At 39.7% G+C, this 21709-nt stretch overlaps 1 protein-coding gene across 3 annotated transcripts in view; it reads left to right on the top strand.

Annotated features, from left to right (window-relative positions):
* TAF1B (TATA-box binding protein associated factor, RNA polymerase I subunit B) overlaps positions 1-21709 on the top strand; it is a 106936-nt gene that overhangs the window by 38307 nt on the left and 46920 nt on the right. For all 3 annotated transcript variants that reach the window (XM_070512629.1, XM_014866757.3, XM_070512628.1), the window contains exons 2-6: positions 1129-1227; positions 4962-5049; positions 7218-7315; positions 9268-9363; positions 15512-15665. In XM_070512629.1, coding sequence (XP_070368730.1) covers positions 1129-1227; positions 4962-5049; positions 7218-7315; positions 9268-9363; positions 15512-15665 — 535 coding nt within the window. The remainder of the gene's footprint in view (positions 1-1128; positions 1228-4961; positions 5050-7217; positions 7316-9267; positions 9364-15511; positions 15666-21709) is intronic.

The following is a 21709-nucleotide window of genomic DNA, read 5'->3' as shown; positions in this document are numbered from 1 at the left end:
GGGGCTGGTAGCCGGAGGCTGGCTGTGGGGGCGTCCCCCGGCCGAAGGAGGGCGGGGCGGAAGGCTGCGGGCGGCGGGAGGGATGGGGTTGGCGACCGCGTGTGCGCGGGGTTTTCGGAAAGAGCTGGAGGCTGTGGGTGGAAGCGTTAGTCGAAGTGGGTGTGTTTCAGGAGCGGGATGAAGTTGTTGGCTGGATGAGGAGGGTTCTGTGGGTGGCCCCACATGGCTCATCCTCTCTCGCCCGGACACTCACGGGTTCCCAGGGATGCTGGGGTGGGCGAGGGGGCGCCGGGGTTGGAACCAGAATACCCCCAAGTCGCCCCTGCCGGTCTCTGGGAATCCTCGCCACGGGCCGGTGCAGGGATTCCAGGCTGGGGTTTGGGGACGCTCCAAAGTAACGGTAGTTATCAGGACAGGTTAATGAAAACTGCACCAGCTCGTCGAAATAAACTTGGCATTCATTTTTGACGTACTACTTAAAACACCTCCCTCTGATGGTGTTAAAGGAGTATTCGGTAATTAGATCAATGATAACGTCAAACACCAAAGAGGTGGGAAGCAGTACTTTAGTGCCAGTCTGTGTGTGTGCGGAAGCTTATGGTGATAGAAGGACTTCAGTCCTCCAGCACCTAGCTCGATGCCTGTTACATACAAAGTTGATCCTCCTTATATTGCTGAGTGAGTAAATGGAAGCTCGAAACAACCCTAATAAAAATCTGGTTGTTTTGCGGTGAGTATGTGTTTTTAGTGTCCTGGAGGAAGTTCCAAATGGTATGCTATTTCTAGTTTTTTAATCTTCTCTATACTTAAGTCTTGTCATCTCTTTTTGTCACAGCATTCTCAAGGAGTATTATTTACTCATCTTTTTTTTCCATTTTACCCCTACCACCTTTTCTTCTTTTTTTCCCTTACACACTGCATATTTTAGAAACATTTCTTTAATAGTTTAATTTGGTCTCAAACTGCTCAAAGACTGAACTGCTATTTTCCTTGTTTGTAGATAATGTCCCTGATCTATTTTCTGTTTTTGATTATTTTTTATTTATAGAGTAAAATTGCAGGGAACCCTATAAGTAGAATTGCTGGGTTTGGGTACAGTGTGTTGAGTGTGGTTTCCCTCTTCTACAGAAAGAGTTCAAGGAACGCTGTACTCAGTGTGCCGCTGTCTCTTGGGGTCTTACAGATGAAGGCAAATATTATTGTACTTCTTGCCACAACGTTACAGAAGTAAGTAATCGATCTCATTTATGAATCTGCTTATGTTTTAAAAATTGCTGTTTCAGCCTGATATGTGGCATAGTTCCCGAAGAATCGATCTATTTTTATCACTCATGCAATGCCCGACTTCCAAGATCGTAAGTCGTCTTCCAAAGGCTTACACACGTGTTAAAGAATTTGTAGATCAGATTTAGGATGAGTTTTTGAAATGATGTTGGGCCACATATGTACATGATTTCCTGATTCAGACTGTATAGTCTAAGGGGAAATGATTAAAATTATACTTAGAAGATTATTTCTTTTTATTAGTTAATACTTATTAAGAGTTTTTAATGTGTTGGGGTAGCTTAAAGGTTTGGAAGATGGAGAGTTAGCAAGACTGAGGATTGTTGGGAGTATTGGAAATATGCTTCGTTATCATTTTATCTTTGTACAGCACCTCACAGCGTTACAAAGTGTTTTCTTATCCATTACTTCGTTTCCTTCTCATGATGACCTGTGGGATATACTCTTATGCCTATCTATAGATAGGGCGAGTAGGGCTCATGAGTTCAGTGCGTTTGCCAAAGTCACATAAGTGCGAAGTGTTCAGCCAGGGCTTGAACCTGGGTCTTCTGACTCCAGTGTTCATTTTACCCCATCACACTGCCTCCTAAAACGGAGATTGTCATACTGTCCTGTAGAACCTTGGTAAATGAGGCTACCTTACACTGAGAGTGTTGGGTCGTGTTCTGCTTACCACACCTTCAGGGCAGTATAAGCAAAATAATCAAGGATGTGGACAGTCTGCTATTGGACAGGCTAAACAGGCCAAGACTCTTCTCTCTGGAAAAGGATTTGCTCAAAATCTACAGATCCAAGAGGGAACAAATATTGCCTTCACCGTATAGGCTTAAGGAAGGCAAATTTGGGACAGATAAAAGTAATTGTGTAGACTTCTGCTTCTGGCCAAGATGGAGTAATAGGAACCAGGTTTACCTTCCCACCTTAAACAACTAAAAGCCTGGATAGAATATATGAAACAAGTAAAACAATTTTTTTCCTCAAGAAAAGTGGTTAATTTAGCTTGTGATTCAATCACACAAGAGCTCTTCTTTGAGATAATCATTGTTCTTCAGTCTGCAGCGTAAGTTTTTATGTCTACCTCTCATTTAGTCTCACAGAATATTAAAAAGATAAGTACTCCTGCAATGGAATCGTTGGAGTGATGGATATGTTCATTACCTTGATTGTGGTGATGGTTTCGTGGATACACACACACATCACATTGTACACTTTAAATATGTGCAGTTTGATCCTCTGCTTTGATGCATGTTAAGGCACTAGCAGTTTTACTCACCATTTACTTTGCACCAGCGGTGTAAATGTGAACACAGTGAGGGAAGATTGCATCCAGATGGACTATTTGGCATTAGCAGGTGAAGTTAGCGTACTGTTTTTGTTTAAATTAAACTACATTAACTAACTGCTACCTTCATTTATGTCTTTGATAATGTTTCTGTTAATTTCTGTCTGATAAAATCTGCTGCAGTCATTTTTTAACTTGAAAGATCCAAATACCATTACCTTGTTCCACATTTGAAAGACTGGTCAACTTGTGTGGAGTAACTTGTCAAGAATACAGCATTCTAGCAGGTGGGCAACATCTTATATAGGCCAAAACCTAACTCAGTGCCTTCCATATGATAAGCAAAGCTGTGTGTTGCACAACTTCAGTGGTTACTCTTGGCTTTATGGCCGTCCGGGTGTCTTCTTCCTATAGACTAAATGTGATCAGTGCTGCGTGGAGTGTGGTGGTGTAGTGGGCGGTGTAGAAATCAGTGGGCAGGGAATGACCAATGAGACAGTAGTTACACCTACGAAGAGTGGAAGTCGTGGTACAACTTGCTCTATTTTGCTGCCCCTTTCAGTACCTTCCAGTTTGCTCTGTATATAATTCTCAAGCTGCAGATACTCTCTACAATTTGGGAAAAGGCCTTCTGAATTGGTAGAGGAATTAGAATGTTACCTTGGTATATTTTTTACAGGAAAAAATTTTGGGGGTCTTAAGCGTGGCCAATTTATATAATAGATATTCTTGCAACTATTTCATGGATATTTAATAAAGGTCTAGGCTAGAATTGTGTGATTTTAATAGATTATGATTATAAGGGCAGATTCATTATAGAAAATTTAGAAATTATGAAGATGAAAGTTAAAATCAATAATCTCAACACACAGCATTTCAAAAACTTTTATTTAGTCTTTTTTTTTTTCTGTGTATGGGAAGAGAAAAGAGATGTGGGTGAGTACTATTGAATCTTCTGTCTTAATAAATTAAATATTTTCCTGTTATTGTGAACATTAGTGGACATTCTAATTGAATGTATAACTATCCTACAATATAACCACTCACTAATTTAATTAATTATAGCTCCAGTTTGGTTATTTAGCTTTTTCTAGCTTTTAGTTATTTCACGTTTTGTTTAGTCCAGATGTTAAGCCATTTTTTTCCTGCCCTCCAGCTTACTGTGTATATAATTCTCAAGCTGCACATACTCTCTACAGTCTGGAAAAAGGTCTTCTGAATTGATAGAGGCCTACTCTTTATAGCTTTTGTCTGTCTTTGCTGGGTAACTGCTTTGGTATGTATTCTGATGTGTCTTATGTTCTCAGTGTGGCCAACCCACTCCACCAGAACTGCTGCGAATATGGTTTCTGTGACTAGAGAGAATGAAGTCCCAAAATCCTATTGTTGGAGATGTTTCTTTTATTCTTTTTTTTTTTTAAAGATTGGCACCTGAGCTAACATCTGTTGCCAATCTTTTTTTGTTTCTTCTCTTCTCCCCAAAGTCCCCCCAGTATAGAGTTATATATTCCGGCTGTGAGTGCCTCTGGTTGTGCTACATGGGCCGCTGCCTCAGCATGGCCTGACAAGCGGTGCTACGTCTGCGACCAGGATCTGAACCTGTGAAACCCTGGGCCGCCAACGCGGAGTGCACGGACTTAACCACTCAGCCACGGGGCCGGCCCCTCTTTTATTCTTAATCAAAGTTGAAAATAAATTTCATTCCAAATCTCTAAATTTAGAGAAATATATAAATGTTCCCTGTTGATTGAAAATCTTCACCTTACTTCCATCATTAAGACTTAATACTTTTATTTATTGGTTGTGAGAGAGGCAGAATCTTAGGTACCAATTGTTGAGAGCACTTGGAATTGAAAACTTTGGGGTGAATTGTACTCAGCATTTAGTCATTCTAAAATCCTATAGGTTTGATTAAAAATGAAAAGTAGTACTTTTATAATTTCATAAATAAATCTGTTTTGCTGCAGTATTCAAACACAGAGAAGTAGGATGAAACTAATCTGTAAGTAGTTCAGGCATTGCCGATTATAATAAATATGGAAACCATTTTAATTCCAAAGTGTGTTTTGGATGTAGAAAAAAGTAAATAAATTTGACTTTAGGTTTGGTGTGAAACAGTTAAAAAGAGATTTAAAGTAAAAGTTTATTCATTTGACAGACATTTATTTAGTGTTTACTGTGTTCCAGGCAGTTTTAAGTACTGAGAACTTTTGAATGAGAAAGCAATATAAAGGTTAACCAGAATGTTACTGTTTATGTAATTTTCCCAAAATGTTACCATCATTGGTCCTGACACTAACAATTTGGTTCATAACACTTCCCCAGAGCGTGCTCGGAAATATATTTAGAGAGATGTGAAACTCTCTCCTTAGTGGTCTGTTTCTGTTTCCTGCAGAGATCTAAGGAAGTTGTAAACACTGGGGCTATTCCTAATACTAAAATACAAGCCATCAACCGGGGACTTAAAAGAAAAAGAAAACTTGGTAAGCTCTTTCTTCATATGCGCTTAGCATTCTTCGGTCATGTTTTTCACCTTCATGATTTGGGGATGTGGAATGGAATTTTAAATAGATTCTAGAGAAGCTGCCAAAATTTAACTAGATAATCCAAAATGGAATTAAGGTGGGTAATTATTGATGGTAAGATTGGAAGCAGATGTCTTAAAGCAGGGCCTTTTTTTATCCTGCTTGTCAACAATGAGTTGCTTTTCCAGGGGAGCAAACGTTATACAAAAAATAATAATAGCAAAGGGAGCATATTTCTTTTTATCTCTTGGCGTATGTTTTTCTGTTCTTTATCTATTGTCTATTATGAGTGTGAGTTTCTGTGCTTTTAAAGAAAAATGTTCATTTTCTGAAATGATTCAACTATGAAATTGTCAGGTTAAGCAGGTTAAGCATGATATTCAACTTTCAGAAATCCATTTTTCACATTTGATTTTGAACACACCCTTTTAAACTATGGAAGATTATTTTCCCTTAAAATAATCTCAGCATGGGTGTGCTTTGAAATGGAATCTATTTCATAATGCAGTGAGTACATGTAGTTAGCCATTGTAGAGAAGAGTCTGAGGTAAAGTCTAACTGATGCTTTTTATTTCTGTGTCTAATTACCTAGGGCCAGATTCTCAGGTTTGAAACCAGGCTAATGATAGTAGTGTAATCTTCTACCTGAGGTAGCTTTAAGGATACACACACATGAAATATATTATGTTTGTATAAATGTTAATGAGATATCTGTGTGAAATACATTGACGTTCCTAGATGAATAAGAGAGAGAATGCCTAAATGCTAAGCTGTGTTCCTGTTTAACCTTTACAATGACTATTTTTATTAGGCTAAAACTTCATTAATTTCAATTAGATTTTATCAGAGTAAAACCTGATTAATTTGGACTTTACCTATCTAAATAATTAAAATGTATAGTTTAAACTTAAATTGCTGAGGGAACTTCAGATGCTTCAAATTAGATGTCAAGTGTCTTATATTCAACCTCTTTATCCTTAGTTTCTACATCTGTAAAATGAGAATGTTAATACCATTTGTCATATAAAATAGGAACCTAGACTCAGAATTTAAAATGTGGCTATCAGTTTGTAAGAAGAATGTGCAAGAAGAGACAGCATGTCTATGTAGCTTGCAGAGCTTCAACTCCCTCAACTTGGGAATGCATCAAAATTACAGGCTGTCTGTTTTACCCTGTACAACCCGGAGACCCTTTCCAGAAATTGAGTTAGTCAGTGTGACACTGAGGTGAAGGAGGGGAGTAGGAGTCCTGTGACGTATGCAGGGGAAAGGGGATCTTGGAGTCATAGTAACAGACTTCAGAAGCTGTGTGTAGAAAGTGCTGACAGCATACTTTTCAGAGTTACAGTATTTGTCCAGCAGGGAGGGGTAAAACAAAGGTCTTAACAGATTTTAACTTTTTTTTTAACTGGTAATAATATTTAAACATGCAGCTCTGTCAACTGGAGTGGTAGATTTCTTCACAATCTCTTAGGATTGTTTTGAGGATTGAAGATAATAACCTACTTAAGATAGCTTGCACACACCTGGTACCTAGGCAGAGCTCAATAAGTCTTAGTTTCCTTGCTTTCAGTTTCTCCCTGTAGCCTAGAACCGTTTCCAGAAAAGCAGAATGCCCTTGAACAGTTTATTCACTTTGTTCTTATTGGGCTTTCCTGCACTCCTGGACCATCACATCTTGGCTTTTGTTCATTCGTTCTCCAAATACTTCTTGTTCCCTTTCTTTGTGAGTTGGAACTCACAAAGGGGTGGTAGAAGCAGTGGTTGAGTACTGAGCATCCTTTCATTTAGGATTCTGCTGCGCATTGTCCACTACGGTATACATTTTTAAAACTTACTTTTTTTTTAACATGGTGACTATTAATTTTCCTGCCTTTTACATTAATATTTCAGAAAAACTGTAGATAATTTTAAATATTTAAATTCTGATAAATTATAAAAATTATGTTTAGCTTTAGCATTTGTGTGTAAATTTGCCAGATTTGTATGTTTGAATGGAAACCCTATTCAGGGGTATACAAAAAAATTGCAGTTGCAATGTGTAAAACACAATCGTCACTATTTAGTAGCATTACTGTTAGTAAATTAGGAATACAAATGTCTGAAACATGTTGTATGTCATTTAGAGAAAGGCTGGGATTGGTATGTGTGCGAAGGTTTTCAGCACATACTCTATCAACAAGCAGAAGCCTTAAAGACCCTCGGAGTAGGCCCAGAGTTAAAGGTAAGTCCATTTGTGGCTAGATGTTGGCTTTACATTTTGTTGTTTGAAGAACAATAGATTTAAAGTGAAACTAAGAAGAATAGTAGGGTTATCAGTAATAACGTTAGGGATACTAGAAGAATCATTTTTCTGATGTTTTTGCTTTAATCCTTTTACTAGACCAGAAATTCCCGAAGTGTGTTCTACAGAATGTAAATAAGCAGTGCATCCAAAAGAAAATAGTAAAAGTTTTAGTCTTCAGATATTTAGGAAACATTGGGTTAAACAAAGTAGAACAAGCAACTTTGCAGACTTAAATTGGTGCCTTTTATGTGTTAATGTGCTTGTTTAATTTCCAAGGGAATGTAGTATGTAGTATTCACAATTTGAGAACAAAATCCTTCGATGTGTGTATGTTTGTGGAGCGTCCATCAGGACTTGGTTTCCACAGAACGCACTTTGGGGAGTGCTACGTTAAATCGGAGGTGCTCAGACTTGATTGTGCATCAGAATCACGTGGAGGACTGCTCAAGCACAGATTGCTGGACCGCACTCCAGGGTTCTGACTAAGTAGATCTGGAGTAGGGCCCAAGAATTTGCCTTTCTAACAAGTTCCCAGGTGACACTGATGCTGCTGGTCCAGGAATCACACTTTGACTTTGCTGCCTCTCAGGAGTACCCATGGTATCCCTGCTATTATTTGAGTTTCATATTCCCTCATCTGGTTGAAGCCGTTTCAGGAATTTTTTTAAAAGCCAGTAATTTAGCAACAAGTGGTTACTGTACACTTGCTTCATGCCCATCATTGGAAACAAAGTGCTCAGAGATCTAGCCTAGCTGAAGAGAGGGTTTTGTGCATCTGTGGAATGAGTAAACACAAAATTATGTAATGATATGCTCATAGATAACAGTAAGGGCAAAGAGAAGAGGGAAAGATCAGTGTTTACTGAAGTCACCAAGAACAGATTTGTAGAGGAGTCTTTGCTATTCACACCAGAATCTAGGGCAAACCAAAACACAATGCCCTCTGGACCAACCCATGGCCTAAATGGACTCTGAGGCTACCCTGAAAGTATTATAGGAATTAAAAATCCAAAAACATGAAACAAGAGAGGCTTACCCATGGCAATCCTTGCATTAGGTATGATTGCTGGTAGTCTAGGGCTTTGTGAATCTGGTTTCTCCCTGCATAGTCATCCTAGGTATAAGAGTTTTTAAATAAATAGTTTGATATAGTTACACCAAATAGCTTCAGTAGGGTTTACTCCTATATAGCCTTCTACCCCCTTCATTGGGGTTAATCCTGAAAAGAGTTTCTCTGAAATTAGCCAATGAGCCTAACCACTTAGACCTCCCCAGGTCATGGTGCTAGAGCGGCATTATGCTAAGAACACAGGCTCCAGAACCAGAACTGACTCCAAGTCCTATTCATACCTTTTCTGCTTATTGGCTAGGTCATTTTGGCCAGGTTACTCAGTTTCTGCAGTGATAAAATAGAGATGATAGCTATCTTGCAGTATTGTGTTAGAGCTAACGGATGCCTTGTACCTAGAAGGTGATGAATAAACGGAAAAGTAGTTCTGTCTTGTTTTGTTCGTTTTGTTTTACTTTCACTTGGACCCCGGGGTCGGTAGATTGCTAGACTCGATAGCAGCTTTTCCCCTAACTGGAAGTGTAGTCATGTGTAAATTCCTTTCTTTCTCTGACACTTAATTCACTTGCAAAAGGTAGGGATTCACCTAGGTGATCTTTAAGGAGCTAGTCTCTTCCTTTTCTAAAATCTAAGATTAAGAAGAATTTATTTAGTTTTTCCCATATACCTGATATTGTGATGTAATTCTTTTTATGGAAAAGTAAGTAAGAAAACATTTAGTAGAAGACAATGTGTAAAGTACAAGAGATTCTGTGGTATAAATGTGCCTGTATATTTGCCATCGTAACCTGAATTGCCACTCATTTCCCTTTCACCTTAGAATGAAGTTTTACATAATTTTTGGAAGCGCTACCTTCAGAAGAGCAAGCAGGCTTATTGTAAAAATCCAGTTTATACCAGTAAAAGGAAAGCTCCGGTAAGGCACAGGTCTGAAAAGTGAGACTAAAAGACATTTCTATTGAGAGCAGAGGTGAAGATGAGATTCAGCCTCACCTGGGTTTATGATGCTTGTCAGAGGACCTTCAGTGAAGAGATTTCTATTATAGTCCAGGAAGACAGGGTCACTGATCCTGACATTGGAATTAATTTTGACTTCTTATTTGACTAGTTGAAATGTAAAGAAATTTGTGGTTAAGTTTCTAAATGGAAGCTTAAGGAATTTCTGTCATTGTACTATTAAAAAATTTTTTTGCATATGTTACTCCTTTAGTTTGTAATACCTACTTACTTTACCTGGCATCTCAGATTCATCTCAGTTATCATCTCTTCTCAGAAGCCTTTATGTAAAGAAAAATAAGTCTGGGTGCCTTACCACCCTCCCCCAACATCCACCAGAGCAGCTGTATTTTTAGCAGTTTGCTTTTAACTGCTTTGTAAATATGCCGTGGAACAGTTTATTTGGGGTAGCAGAGGATTCCACTGCTAAGAAAGGCAAATTTGATAAACTTTGATGTGTGGTATTTATTTTCCAGGCCTGAGAAGAGATTCTGAATCTATTTGACACACATTTGTTAAGAGCTTAGAAACTTGGCCCAGTGTTTCACTGTTTGGTTGGGGTCTCATAGGTTCCACATGCAGAGTTTTAGTGACCCAGGACTGAGAAACCCAGCTCTGAGTGAAAGGAATAGGTCTAAGAATGAGAAGTTTAGACTAGTCAAGTTGTGCAAGATACAATGATAAAAGGGGGAATAACCTAAGGAATTAGTTTGGAAAATGTCCTTTTTAAATATGAGATAGTGAATTTAAGTAAACTTGAGAAATAACATGAATTTAAATAAACTCGAGAAATAACTTGAATTTAGTGGAAAATACAACTCTTTTTTTTTATTATTGAGGTCATATTAGTTTATAACATTGTGTAATTTCAGGTGTGCATTATTATATATCAGTTTCTGTATAGACTGCATCATGCTCACCGCCAATAATCTAGTTTTTGTCCATCACCATACATATGTGGCTCTTTATCCTTTCACCCATCTCCCTACTCCCTTCCCTTCTGGTAACCACTAATCTGTTCTTTTTATGCATTTGTTTATTATCTTCCACATATGAGTGAAATCATATGGTGTTTGTCTTTCTCTATCTGGCTTATATGGCTTAACATAATACCCTCAAGGTCCATCCACGTTGTTGCATATGGGATGATTTTGTCTTTTTTATGGCTGAGTAGTATTCCATTGTGTGTGTGTGTGTGTGTGTGTGTGTGTGTGTGTGTGTATGTGTATGTATACCACATCTTCTTTATCCAGTCATCAGTTGATGGGCACTTGGTTGCTTCCACATCTTGGCTATTGTGAATAATGCTGCAGTGAACATAGGGGTGCATAAATCTCTTTGTATTGGTGATTTCATGTTCTTTGGATAAATACCCAGTAGTGGGATGGCTGGATCATATGGTAGTTCTATTTTTAAGTTTTTGAGAAATCTCCATACTGTTTTCCATAGTGGTTGCACCAGTTTGCATTCCCACCAGCAGTGTATGAGGGTTCCCTTTTCTCCATATCCTGTCCAACATTTGTTGTTTTTTGTCTTGGTAGTTATAGCCGTTCTCACAGGTGTAAGGTGATAGCTCGTTGCAGTTTTCATTTGTATTTCGCTAATAATTAGTGATGTTGAACATTTTTTCATGTATCTTTTGGCCATCTGTATATCTTTGGAAAAATGTCTGTTCATATCCTCTGTCCAGTTTTTGATCAGGTTATTTGTTTTTTTGTTGTTGAGTTTTATGAGTTCTTTATATATTTTGGAAATTAACTCCTTGTTGGCCATATGATTTGCAAATATTTTCTCCCAGTTGGTGGGTTGTCTTTTTGCTTTGATGGTTTCCTTTGCCTTGCAGAAGCTTTTTAGTCCGATGTAGTCCCATTTGTTTATTTTTTCTTTTGTTTCTCTTGCCAGTAGACATGGTATTCGAAAAGATGCTGCTAAGACTGATATTGAAGTGTGTGCTGCCTATATTTTCTTCTAGGAGTTTTATGGTTTCAGGTCTTACGTTCAAGTATTTAATCACTTTTGAGTTAATTTTTGTGTATGGTGTAAGATAATGCAGACAACATTTTATAACCGTAGAATTATGAAACATTATCCTATTTTGATTCAGGGGGCAGGTACTTCTCAAGAAAAGCAAAAGATGCTGTATAGTTCTAAGGTGACACTTTGAAAAAGAAGAGAAAGAATTATCCAAAATATTAAGAGCTTAATGTTTAAAATTACATAGCTAAGGTATTTGTTGGTTATGTTTATGCACTGGGGCTTTGCCTAACAGAAATTTAAAATCGGAACCTGGGATTCTCTCTGAATTTTAATATTTTTAGGTTAACTTCAGATAATAAAAGAGGCTTTGTTGACTTGAGTAAACACCTGTTTAAAGTAAGGTAGGCATTACACTAAAATCTTGGTGAATAAATAAACAATAAGCAAAATTTTAAGCTGGTATATAAATTGGTAATATAATTTCTATCAAAAGAGTACAGCTGAACTCTTTTGAAAGGTAAAAGAAACAATTATTTTAAATTGGAAGCTTAGTCTTCTCACATATTCAGTAAATTTTTTGTGTGCTTTGGGTAGAACTGTTCCAGGAACAGTAAGAGGCCTGCATCTGAATCCTGGCTCCACTGCTTTTGACTTGTGTAATCTTGGGTGAAATAAATTACTTAAAACTTCCAGGAGAAGCAAGCAGACAAGCAAGTATGTAGATCTGGGTAAGAAGGATAGAAAATGAGAAGGCAGCGAAGGGTGCTGTTTGATATGGAGTGGCCAGGGAAGACCTCTGAGGAGCAGCCTTAAGGAAGAGAGAAAGTAAGCCATGAGGATATCTGGGGGAAGACATGCAGACTGTCAGGCCTCACCCAGACCTACTGAAACAGATTACACATTTTGACAGAGCTCCTAGGTGCTTCCTGGGCACACTGAAGTTGGAGAAGCACACCTCTAGAGGAGAAATGGCTGGGAGCAGGTGGTAGGAATGGAAATACGTGGTAGGATTCTAGATAAACTTTAGAGAGAGCCTGCAGAATTTCCTGATGGATTGGCCATGGGGTGTGAGAGAAAGAGCGGAATCAAGGATGGCTCTTAAGGTTTTTGCCCTGAGCAGCTAGAAGAAAGGAGTTGCCATTAGCTGAAATAACAGGTGGGGCAGGAAGATCGATAGGTCAGTTTTGGACATGTTAAGTTTGAGACAACTGTTAGATATCCAAGAGGAAATCTCAGATACTCAGATATACAAGTCTTCAGTTCAGGAGTGAGGTCCAGCCTAGAGATATAAATTTGGAAGCTGTCAGCTTACACTATAATCGTGAAATCTAAAATGGCATTATCTGTAAGATGCACTGTTATTTTAAATACTCCCAAGAAAGAAAATAATGCTGCAAATTAAATTATGACATGCCACTATTTGTAAGATATATCCTGATTTCAGGGATGTTAAAATTTGAGGAGCGGGGTGCCGGCCCTGTGGCCGAGTGGTTAAAGTTCCATGTGCTCCACTCAGTGACCTGGGTTCACGAGTTTGGATCCTGGGCATGGACCTACTCCACTCATCAGCCATGCCTTGGTGGCATCCCACATACAAAATAAAGGAAGATTGGCACAGATGTTAGCTCAGGGCTAATCTTCCTCAAGCAAAAAAGAAAAAAAGAACAGAGAAGGATTGGCAGTGGATTTTAGCTCAGGGCAAATCTTCCTCACCAAAAAAAAATTGAGGGAGGGGGGAGTGCATTTCAGAATTGAATACTGGTAGATAGTATTTAAAACCACAAGACCAGATGACATCACCCAGGAGTGAAGAGAGAGAAGGACCAAGAACTAAGCTGTGAGTCACTCTAGAGTTAAGATGTCTGGGATAAAAGAGGAACCAGCCAAGAAGTATGAGGAGCAACTCGTGAAGTAGGAGAAAGCCAAGAAAGTGAGGGGGTCATTCTGGAAATGAGGGAACAGAAAGTTTTAAGAAGAGGGAAATGATCAACTGTGAGAAATTCTGCTGCCTAGCCAGGAAGGAAGAGGGCTAAAAATTGAGGGCAGCAGTGGGATCAAAAGTTTGGGGGCCAGCCCGGTGGTGCAGCGGTTAAGTGTGCACCATCCGCTTCTCGGCGGCCCAGGGTTCGCCAGTTTGGATCCCGGGTGCGGACATGGCACCACTTGGCAATCCATGCTGTGGTAGGTGTCCCACGTACAAAGTAGAGGAAGATGGGTGTGATGTTAGCTCAGGGCCAGTCTTCCTCAGCAAAAAGAGGAGGATTGGCAGCAGATGTTAGCTCAGGGCTAGTCTTCCTCCAAAAAAAAAAATTTGATTGGAGGAGCTGACCCCGTGGCGCAGTGGTTAAGTTCGAGCACTCTGCTGCGGCGGCCCAGGGTCGCCTGTTCAGATTCTGGGTGCGGACATGGCACCGCTCCTCAGGCCATGGTGAGGCGGCATGCCACATGCCACAACTAGAAGGACCCACAACTAAAAAAAAAATACACAACTATGTACTGAGGGGCTTTGGGGAGAAAGAGGAAAAATAAAATCTTTAAAAAAAAAATGTTTGATTGGAGTGGGATATAAGATAGAGAGGAGAGAATCCGAGACAGTAAGTCTGGACAAATCTTTCAAGGCATTTTGCTGCAAAGAAGTACAAAGAAATTGCGTTGTAGCTGTTGTCAAGGGCAGTTTTTTTTAAGTGGGATAAATGATAGCATATTTGTGTAGTGCTAGGAATGATCCAGGATAGAGAAGAAATTCTCACTGGAGAGAGGCAGTAGAAGTGAATGACAGTCTGAGTAGAGAGAGGGGTAGGATCAAGTACACAAGGGAGAAACTGGCTTTAGCTGGGAGCTGGCATAGGCCACCAGAAGAACCAGCAGAGGCCAGGGGATGTGGCAGACTTGCTGGCAGGTGACTGCCTGTGAGAACCTGTGGAAGTTTGCTCCTGATTGCTTCAATTTTCTCAATGAGTCCATGCTTATCAGGCAGCTTGATGGTCTGTCTTGCCTCTCGCATGCTTACCTATAGGCAGGGGATGTGCTTAACAGAGGACACAAACATCTTATTCCATTCCCTGATTTTTTTGTTTCATTCTCGTGTGAGTGTCCTTAATATGAGTCTTAGCTCCTCGTAATAAGATCAAGTTTCTTGGCGTGCATGGCTGAGAGCATAGCTTTTTGACTGTGATCAGTTCCCCCAAGGTAATGTCAGCTAATGAGGCTTTATGGTAGCCAGCCAGCTGACCTTTCTTGGGGACACTCTACCATTTCAACAGTACATGTGCGAAAAATTAAACAATGATATATGAGATAGTATATCCTTGTCAATTACTTGTTATATGCAGTAAATGCCACAGGAGTTCAAGGAAATGAGAAATCACTGAAGAAGAGTCGATTGGAAAGGTGGCATGATAGAGTAAGTAATGAGTTGGAGAGAAGGAGGAAAAAGGACAGTTCAGGCAGGAGAGATGGAATTAGCGAAGATACAAAGCAAAAATTCCCCAGGTAGGCTTGGTAAGGAGAAGACAGCAGCGTGCGTGGAGTCATTATCGACACTTGATGCTTTTATAGGTGTAGATACTAGAGCTACAGGGAGGAGGCCTGAGGCACCTGCTGGTAGCTGGTTTCCTCACTCACCCTTGTCTGTGGCCCTTCTCTGAGAAGCATTGCCAGGAGCGGCCGGGGGCACCTTGCAGAAGTCGAGGTCTTTCAGTCTTAAGGACGTGGCAGATGGTCGCAGTTCTCTAGAGTGGTTTCTTTGTGGTGTTTGCAATGGTCAGGAATGTTTTAAGTTCATGGACATTAATTGCACTTCTTTCACTTCTTTTTTGTTAAATTCTTTATTTCCCTGATCCCGTTTCATCTTTCCTAGTTTACTCCCTCATTTTTGTGGAGCATCTTTTCTTACATTGCTTAGGATATTAATGTTATTTCCCCTCTGATTTGATTGTTTTGGCCTCTGTTTTTTATATTAGATGCTTTCTTCAAATGTTTAATGAGCCTAAGATGGCTAGTCCTGTTTAAGAATGGAGACTAAAAAGTTGATTGAAACTTTATTGCATTTTAAATTCCTATGCAATAATTTTATGTTATTTTGCAAATAGGTATTAGAAGATAATCCAAGTCATTCAGACTGGGATAGTGAACCTGAGCTGCTAAGTGACTTTAGCTGTCCTTCTTTTGTTGAAAGTGGAGCAGAGTCTCAGCCTGATGTCCACACTCAAAAACCTTTCCCCATCATCAAAGCATCACAATCAGGTAAAAATGAGACTCAAACTACCTAGAATTTTAAAGCTGGTAATACATCTTAAAAATAATTTGGTCCAGGGGGCTGGCCCGTGGCCGAGTGGTTAAGTTTGCGCGCTCCGCTGCAGGCAGCCCAGTATTTTGTTGGTTCGAATCCCGGGCGCGGACATGGCACTGCTCATCAGACCACGCTGAGGCAGCGTCCCACATGCCACAACTAGAAGGACCCACAACGAAGAATATACAACTATGTACCGGGGGGCTTGGGGGAGAAAAAGGAAAAAAATAAAATCTTTAAAAAAAAAATAAATAAATAAATAAAATAATAATTTGGTCCAGTCTCTTCATATTCCAAGGAAAGGAACTTGGCCTAGCAAGAAGAATGACTTGCTGAATCATATGGCTGGGAGAAAGGCAAATCAAATGAAATCTTAGTGTAATTTCTGAAAAGGTGCCTTGTCTCCACACGAGTATTTTTGTGTGATTTTTTTAAAGGAAGCTAAATGGTAAGTGCATCCAGAAAGAAAAGGAGGCTGGTTCAATAAAGATCTTATGTATGTGTGGGCCCAGGATTTTCAAAGAAAAGTTGCAGCAGAGAAATGATAGAACTAAGCCGTATGGTAAGGCAGATGAGAGTCAAAGATATACCGAATTTCTAAGCACAGACTAAAGCAGGCTGCATGAAACTTACCATATTGTGTGTGTGTGTGTGTCTGCATCTTATTTGCTGATTTAATCCCGTAGTTTAAAATAAATACGGAGTGTCTCTAAGGTTAAAGTTATAGACCCTCTCCTCAAAGCACTTATTCATGATTTTAGTTGTTTCCACACTACATTTTTTTTTTTTTTAAAAAAAAACAGTGGAAAACAGACCTGAAAGAACAGACCAGGGTTTTGTTATAGATTACTAGACTCTTAATGTGTGCTGATAAGAGTTTTTTGAGAGAGAGCTTCCAACCCCTCTGGTGTTAGGGATTGTTGAAATCTGGGTTAAGTGTGGTTATGTAAAACTTTCAACAAAACGTTTCCTGTATGGGCTGCTTCTTTGCAAGCCCCTTGCCCTCCAAAGATTAAAAATTATTTTTATCAGCATATCCGCATTTCTTGCTGGTCTGCACAGTGACACAGATATCAGATAAGTTATTTTAATGTCCAAAGAAGTAAAGAAGTTAGAACCATAATCGGGCAGCAATGAATCTCTGGAGTTTTCTTCCCCATGCTTTCAGGCAAGGCTGAACTCAAACAGCCCCAGAGGACTGTGACTCTGAAACCATCCAAACCTTTTAAAACGTCATGATTGTTTACCTGTGTTAAGGGTTTTTGTTTGTGTGTGTGTTTTTTAGTAAATGATGATCCTCAGAGCTTTCTTTTAGTTTATACATTAAAAGTAACCATTAAGGGGGCTGGCCCCGCGGCCGAGTGGTTAAGTTTGTGCGCTCCGCTTCGGCGGCCCAGGGTTTCGCTGGTTCAAATCCTGGGTGTAGACATGGCACCGCTCATTAGGTCATGCTGAGGTGGCGTCCCACATGCCACAACTAGAAGGACCCACGACTAAGAAAATATACAACTATGTACTGGGAGGCTTTGGGGAAAAAAAAGGAAAAATAAAATGTTAAAAAAAAAGTAACTGTTGGGGCTGGCCCCGTGGCCGAGTGGTTAAGTTCGCGCGCTCCACTGCAGGCGGCCCAGTGTTTCATTGGTTCGGATCCTGGGCGCGGACATGGCACTGCTCATCGGACCACGCTGAGGCGGCGTCCCACATGCCACAACTAGAAGGACCCACAATGAAATATACAACTATGTACCGGGGGGCTTTGGGGAGAAAAAGGAGAAAAATAAAATCTTTTAAAAAAAAAAAAAAAGAAGTAACTATTAATACAACTCTTATTACAAAAGTAAAAAATGCAGCTATTCAGAAAGAAAATAAAATTCCCAGTTATTCCCAATACCACCTAGAAATAACCATTATTGCTGTAGTAGATCATTCTAGAAAGTTTTCTATTCTTATAGAGAGAGAAAAAGGGAGTTTTGTTTTTGCAAAAATGTGAACTATTTCTTCATTCTTTGAATTTTTGAATCAAAATTCTACATGCATGTAATTCAAATAGATTATAAGGCTTGTTATAAAAAACTGTCTCCTCTAAATGTCCTGTTCCCAAGAGGCATTCACTTTTCACTCTTTCGCAACCTCCGTGTCTCTGTCATGTGCTTCCAGTGCTGCATCTTGATTTCCGGTTTTGCACATTAGCTCTTCAGTCCTGCTGTGGAAGGTGAAGTCTTCTTACTGCCCCTCCTCCCCACGTAGTCACCAGCACACAACTGTGCATTTCCCGTTCTCTATCTTCCCAATATAATTATAATTTTTTACTAGATCGATATTTAATGCTTAAATTGTTATAAATGTTATTCAGAACTGAGCCACGTAGCTTAATCTGATCACTCTTGTGTATCCTTTGGTTTTCTCAGTGTTGATAATTGCCCTGTTATTTAATTTCCTATTTATTACTAACCTATAATTTATTACTATTGGGTCTCCACACTTCCTTCCACTTCTGAAAATCTCTCAATTCCTTAGATGTTCTATCAATTTCACCTTCCAGAAGAAGTCTTTCTGGAGCTCCTGACCTGCTGTGATCTAGAATGATTTGTCTCTAGACCTGGATCCCAGCTGTCTTTGTGATCTCTACCACTGTCCTGACGAGTCTTTCACTTCTATTTTGTTAAATTCTTTATTTCCCTTATCCCGTTTCATCTTTCCTAGTTTACTCCCTCATTTTTGTGGAGCATCTTTTCTTACATTGCTAAGGATATTAATGTTATTTCCCCCCGATTTGATTGTTTTGGCCTCTGTTTTTATGTTAGAGGCTTTCTTCAAATGTTTAATGAGCCTAAGATGGCTAGTCCTGTTTAGGAATGGAGACTAAAAAGTTGATTGAAAGCTGTGTACTCGTGGTGCGTCTTGTCAGCTCCGTTCTGCACAAGAGGGTGACGCAGCTGGGTTATTTTCTTAGTGAACCTCCAGTATTATTGTCTTTAAATCTTTTCCCCCTGAGCTGATCAGATTTTCCAGAGAAATCTCTGTGAGTCTTCTATTTGGAGGGTGTAATCCTGTCTGTTCTAGAAACTGGGTGGGAAGAAGAAGGGCCAAGGGCAGTGGGGGATTGTCTGAATACTCATATGTAAACTTTCACTTAATCCTCCTCTTTTCAGTAAGCCGCCCCTCCTGTCAAATGTGATTGACACACGCCCTATGCTAGAGACTGTTTTACTCTTTCCAGATGAGAAACTTGCAATTTTCTACCGGGGTTGGGAGGGGCAGTCATCTGGCTGCGTGGAGTTGGCTAAGAACCTGAGTGTCTTAACTGCTTCTTAATCAGACTTTCAAGCAGTCCTCCTGGCGTTAACTCTACCTTTACCCAATTTCCAGGGGTACCTGTTTAACCAATTCCTGAGCCTTCTTTAGGGGTCCCTAGGGGAAAATTAGATTGGTTTTTGGCTTTTCTTACTGCTGGCTTTGAATCTAGCTTTCTTGGGACTGCTAAGGTAGTGATCACTTATTCATATGCTTTCTGGCTTTTAAAATTTTATTGCTGTTTTTCCTTTTCCATGTTATTTGTTCTTGAGTTTATAACTTTTAAAAATTCCTTTATAACTGTTGTAGTGGGACAGAGCAGAGGCTAATATATGTTTTCAACCTGCCCTCTTACTGGAAGTTCCTACATGTTGTCTTATATATATTTTTTTTAGCATAATATTTTATGGAAATCCATGTCCTTATATATACATATATTTTTTTTTTAAAGATTGGCACTTGAGCTAACAACTGTTGCCAATCTTCTTTTTTTTTCTGCTTTTTCTCCCCAAATCCCCCCAGTACGTAGTTTTAGTTGTGGATCCCTCTAGTTGTGGCATGTGGGACACTGCCTCAGCGTGGCCTGACGAGTGGTGCCATGTCCGCGCCCAGGATCCGAACCAACGAAACTCTGGGCCATCGAAGCAGAGCCCACGAACTTAACCACTCAGCCACGGGGCCAGCCCCCATATAGTCTTTTAAAACAGTAGCCATCAAACTTTAGCATCTGTCACAATCACCTTATTAGGGCTTATTAGAACACAGATTGGTGGGCTCAATAATTTGCATCTCTAATAAGTTCTCAGGTGATGCTAACACAGCTGGTCCATGGACTATACTTCGAGAACCACTGATCTACAGCATTGTGTAAATTGTTATGTAGAATTCCATTGCATGGAGTTATTTAATTTTCTATTCCTGTCACTTAGGTTATTTTAACATTTTTTCATATTATAAGCATTGCTGCCACAACATGCCTTGACTCTGAATCTTTGCATATTTTTAAAACCATTTCGCTAGGATGAAATCTTAGAAGTAGAACTGCTAGACCATTTGTCACCAAATATTTATGGATTTCGACTCCTTGCCAGCACCTGTTCTGGGCACTGAGGACACAGTGGTGAACAAGGCTGTCTGCCTTCAAGGTGCTTAGATTGTAGTGGGAGGAGCTAGACAATAAATGCACACATAAAACGGTAAAGGTCAGTTACTGATAAATGCTATGAAGAAAAGATTTGCAGGATTTGGAAAAAGGGATTTTGAGGCATAATTTGGGGAGTTTTTGTCCAAGAAAGCTTGGAGTCTCTCAGGGTCATTCCTAGTCCTGCTTTCTATTTACCCTCATTTCTGGCTTTAAACACCAGCTGTGTCCTGATGACTCTAAAATTCCCATCTCCAGCCTAGCCTCTCCTCTGAACTATAAATTTTTGTATTCAACTGCCTACTCAATATTTCCATTTGTGTATTTAATAAGATCTTACACTTAATATATGCAATTCTGATATCTTGATTTATCTTGTCCAACCTACTCTATGTCATCTTCCTTGACTCAGTAAATGGCATTTTCATTCTTGTTGCTCCGGCCAAAAACCTTAGAATCATACTTCTCTTTTTCTCTCATACTTCACGTCCAATCTATCAGCAGATCCTTTGACTCTGCCTTCAGAATATGTCCAGAACCCAGCCACTTCTCCCTGCAGTGCTGCCACTCCAGTCCCGGTGCCTGTTATTGCTCTCCTGGAATGGTGGTCTTCTGTGTCCACTGTTACCCTCCTAGAACTCCATTCGTCACTGCAGCCAAAGAGACCTTTTTAGAAACATAAATGAGATCCTGTTGCTCCTCTGTTTAAAACTCTCCAGAAACTTCTTATCACACTTAGAATAAAATTCAATGTACAATCAGGAGCTACAAAGCCCTACATAATATGGTTTCTTATTCTCTCTCCTGTGTCATCTCCTACCATTTTCCCTTCACCCAGGATGCTCTCACCACACTGGCTTTCTTACTGTCCTTCAAGTTCACTCTTGCTGAGGCACTTGCTGTTCTTTCTGAGATCCTCTGGACTTACTCTCTGAATTCATTCTGGTCTCTGCTCAGATATCACCTTCCCAAAGAGGCTTCTCTGACCACCCATATCAAATAGCACATGTCTCTCCCCTTCCCATCACTTTGCCCTACATTGCGATTTTTCTATGCAGCAACTACCACACTGTCCATCAGTTGTAATTTTGTGTATTGGCTGTCCCCCATTACTGGAATATAAGTTCTGAGAGAGATGACACACTGTTCACTGTCCATTCCCCAGACCTAGAACAGTGGCATAAAGAATGAGATGAATACCTGCTGAATGAGTGAGAAGAAGATAATGCCCTGTAGAGGATGTCTGGAGGGTGGGGGTGGGAGGAGGCACTGCCCTGGTTAGTGTTCTGGAGAGCCTCTCAGAGAAGGAGACATGTGAGTTGAGGCCTGGGTCAAAGGGGTTACACATGTTTTGGTTTGCTTTGTAATTGTTTATCCTTTTATTTATTTGAAAAATTTTTCTTATTTACTATTAAAAAAATTCAAGCAGGTTAAATCTCTCTTTAGAATCCCAGCCTATCTCACTTTCACAAAGAACCAGCAACTACCTTTTTGGCCGATTTCCTCTAAACCGTCCTTGCTCTTTATTGCCAAATTGCTCTTTGTAAAGATTATATCAATTTT

This window comes from Equus asinus, chromosome 6 (genome assembly GCF_041296235.1).
Source record: "Equus asinus isolate D_3611 breed Donkey chromosome 6, EquAss-T2T_v2, whole genome shotgun sequence".
NCBI classification, from domain to species: domain Eukaryota; kingdom Metazoa; phylum Chordata; class Mammalia; order Perissodactyla; family Equidae; genus Equus; species Equus asinus.
The sequence above is the reverse complement of the archived record's forward strand: the minus strand, read 5'-3'. Positions and strand labels throughout refer to the sequence as shown.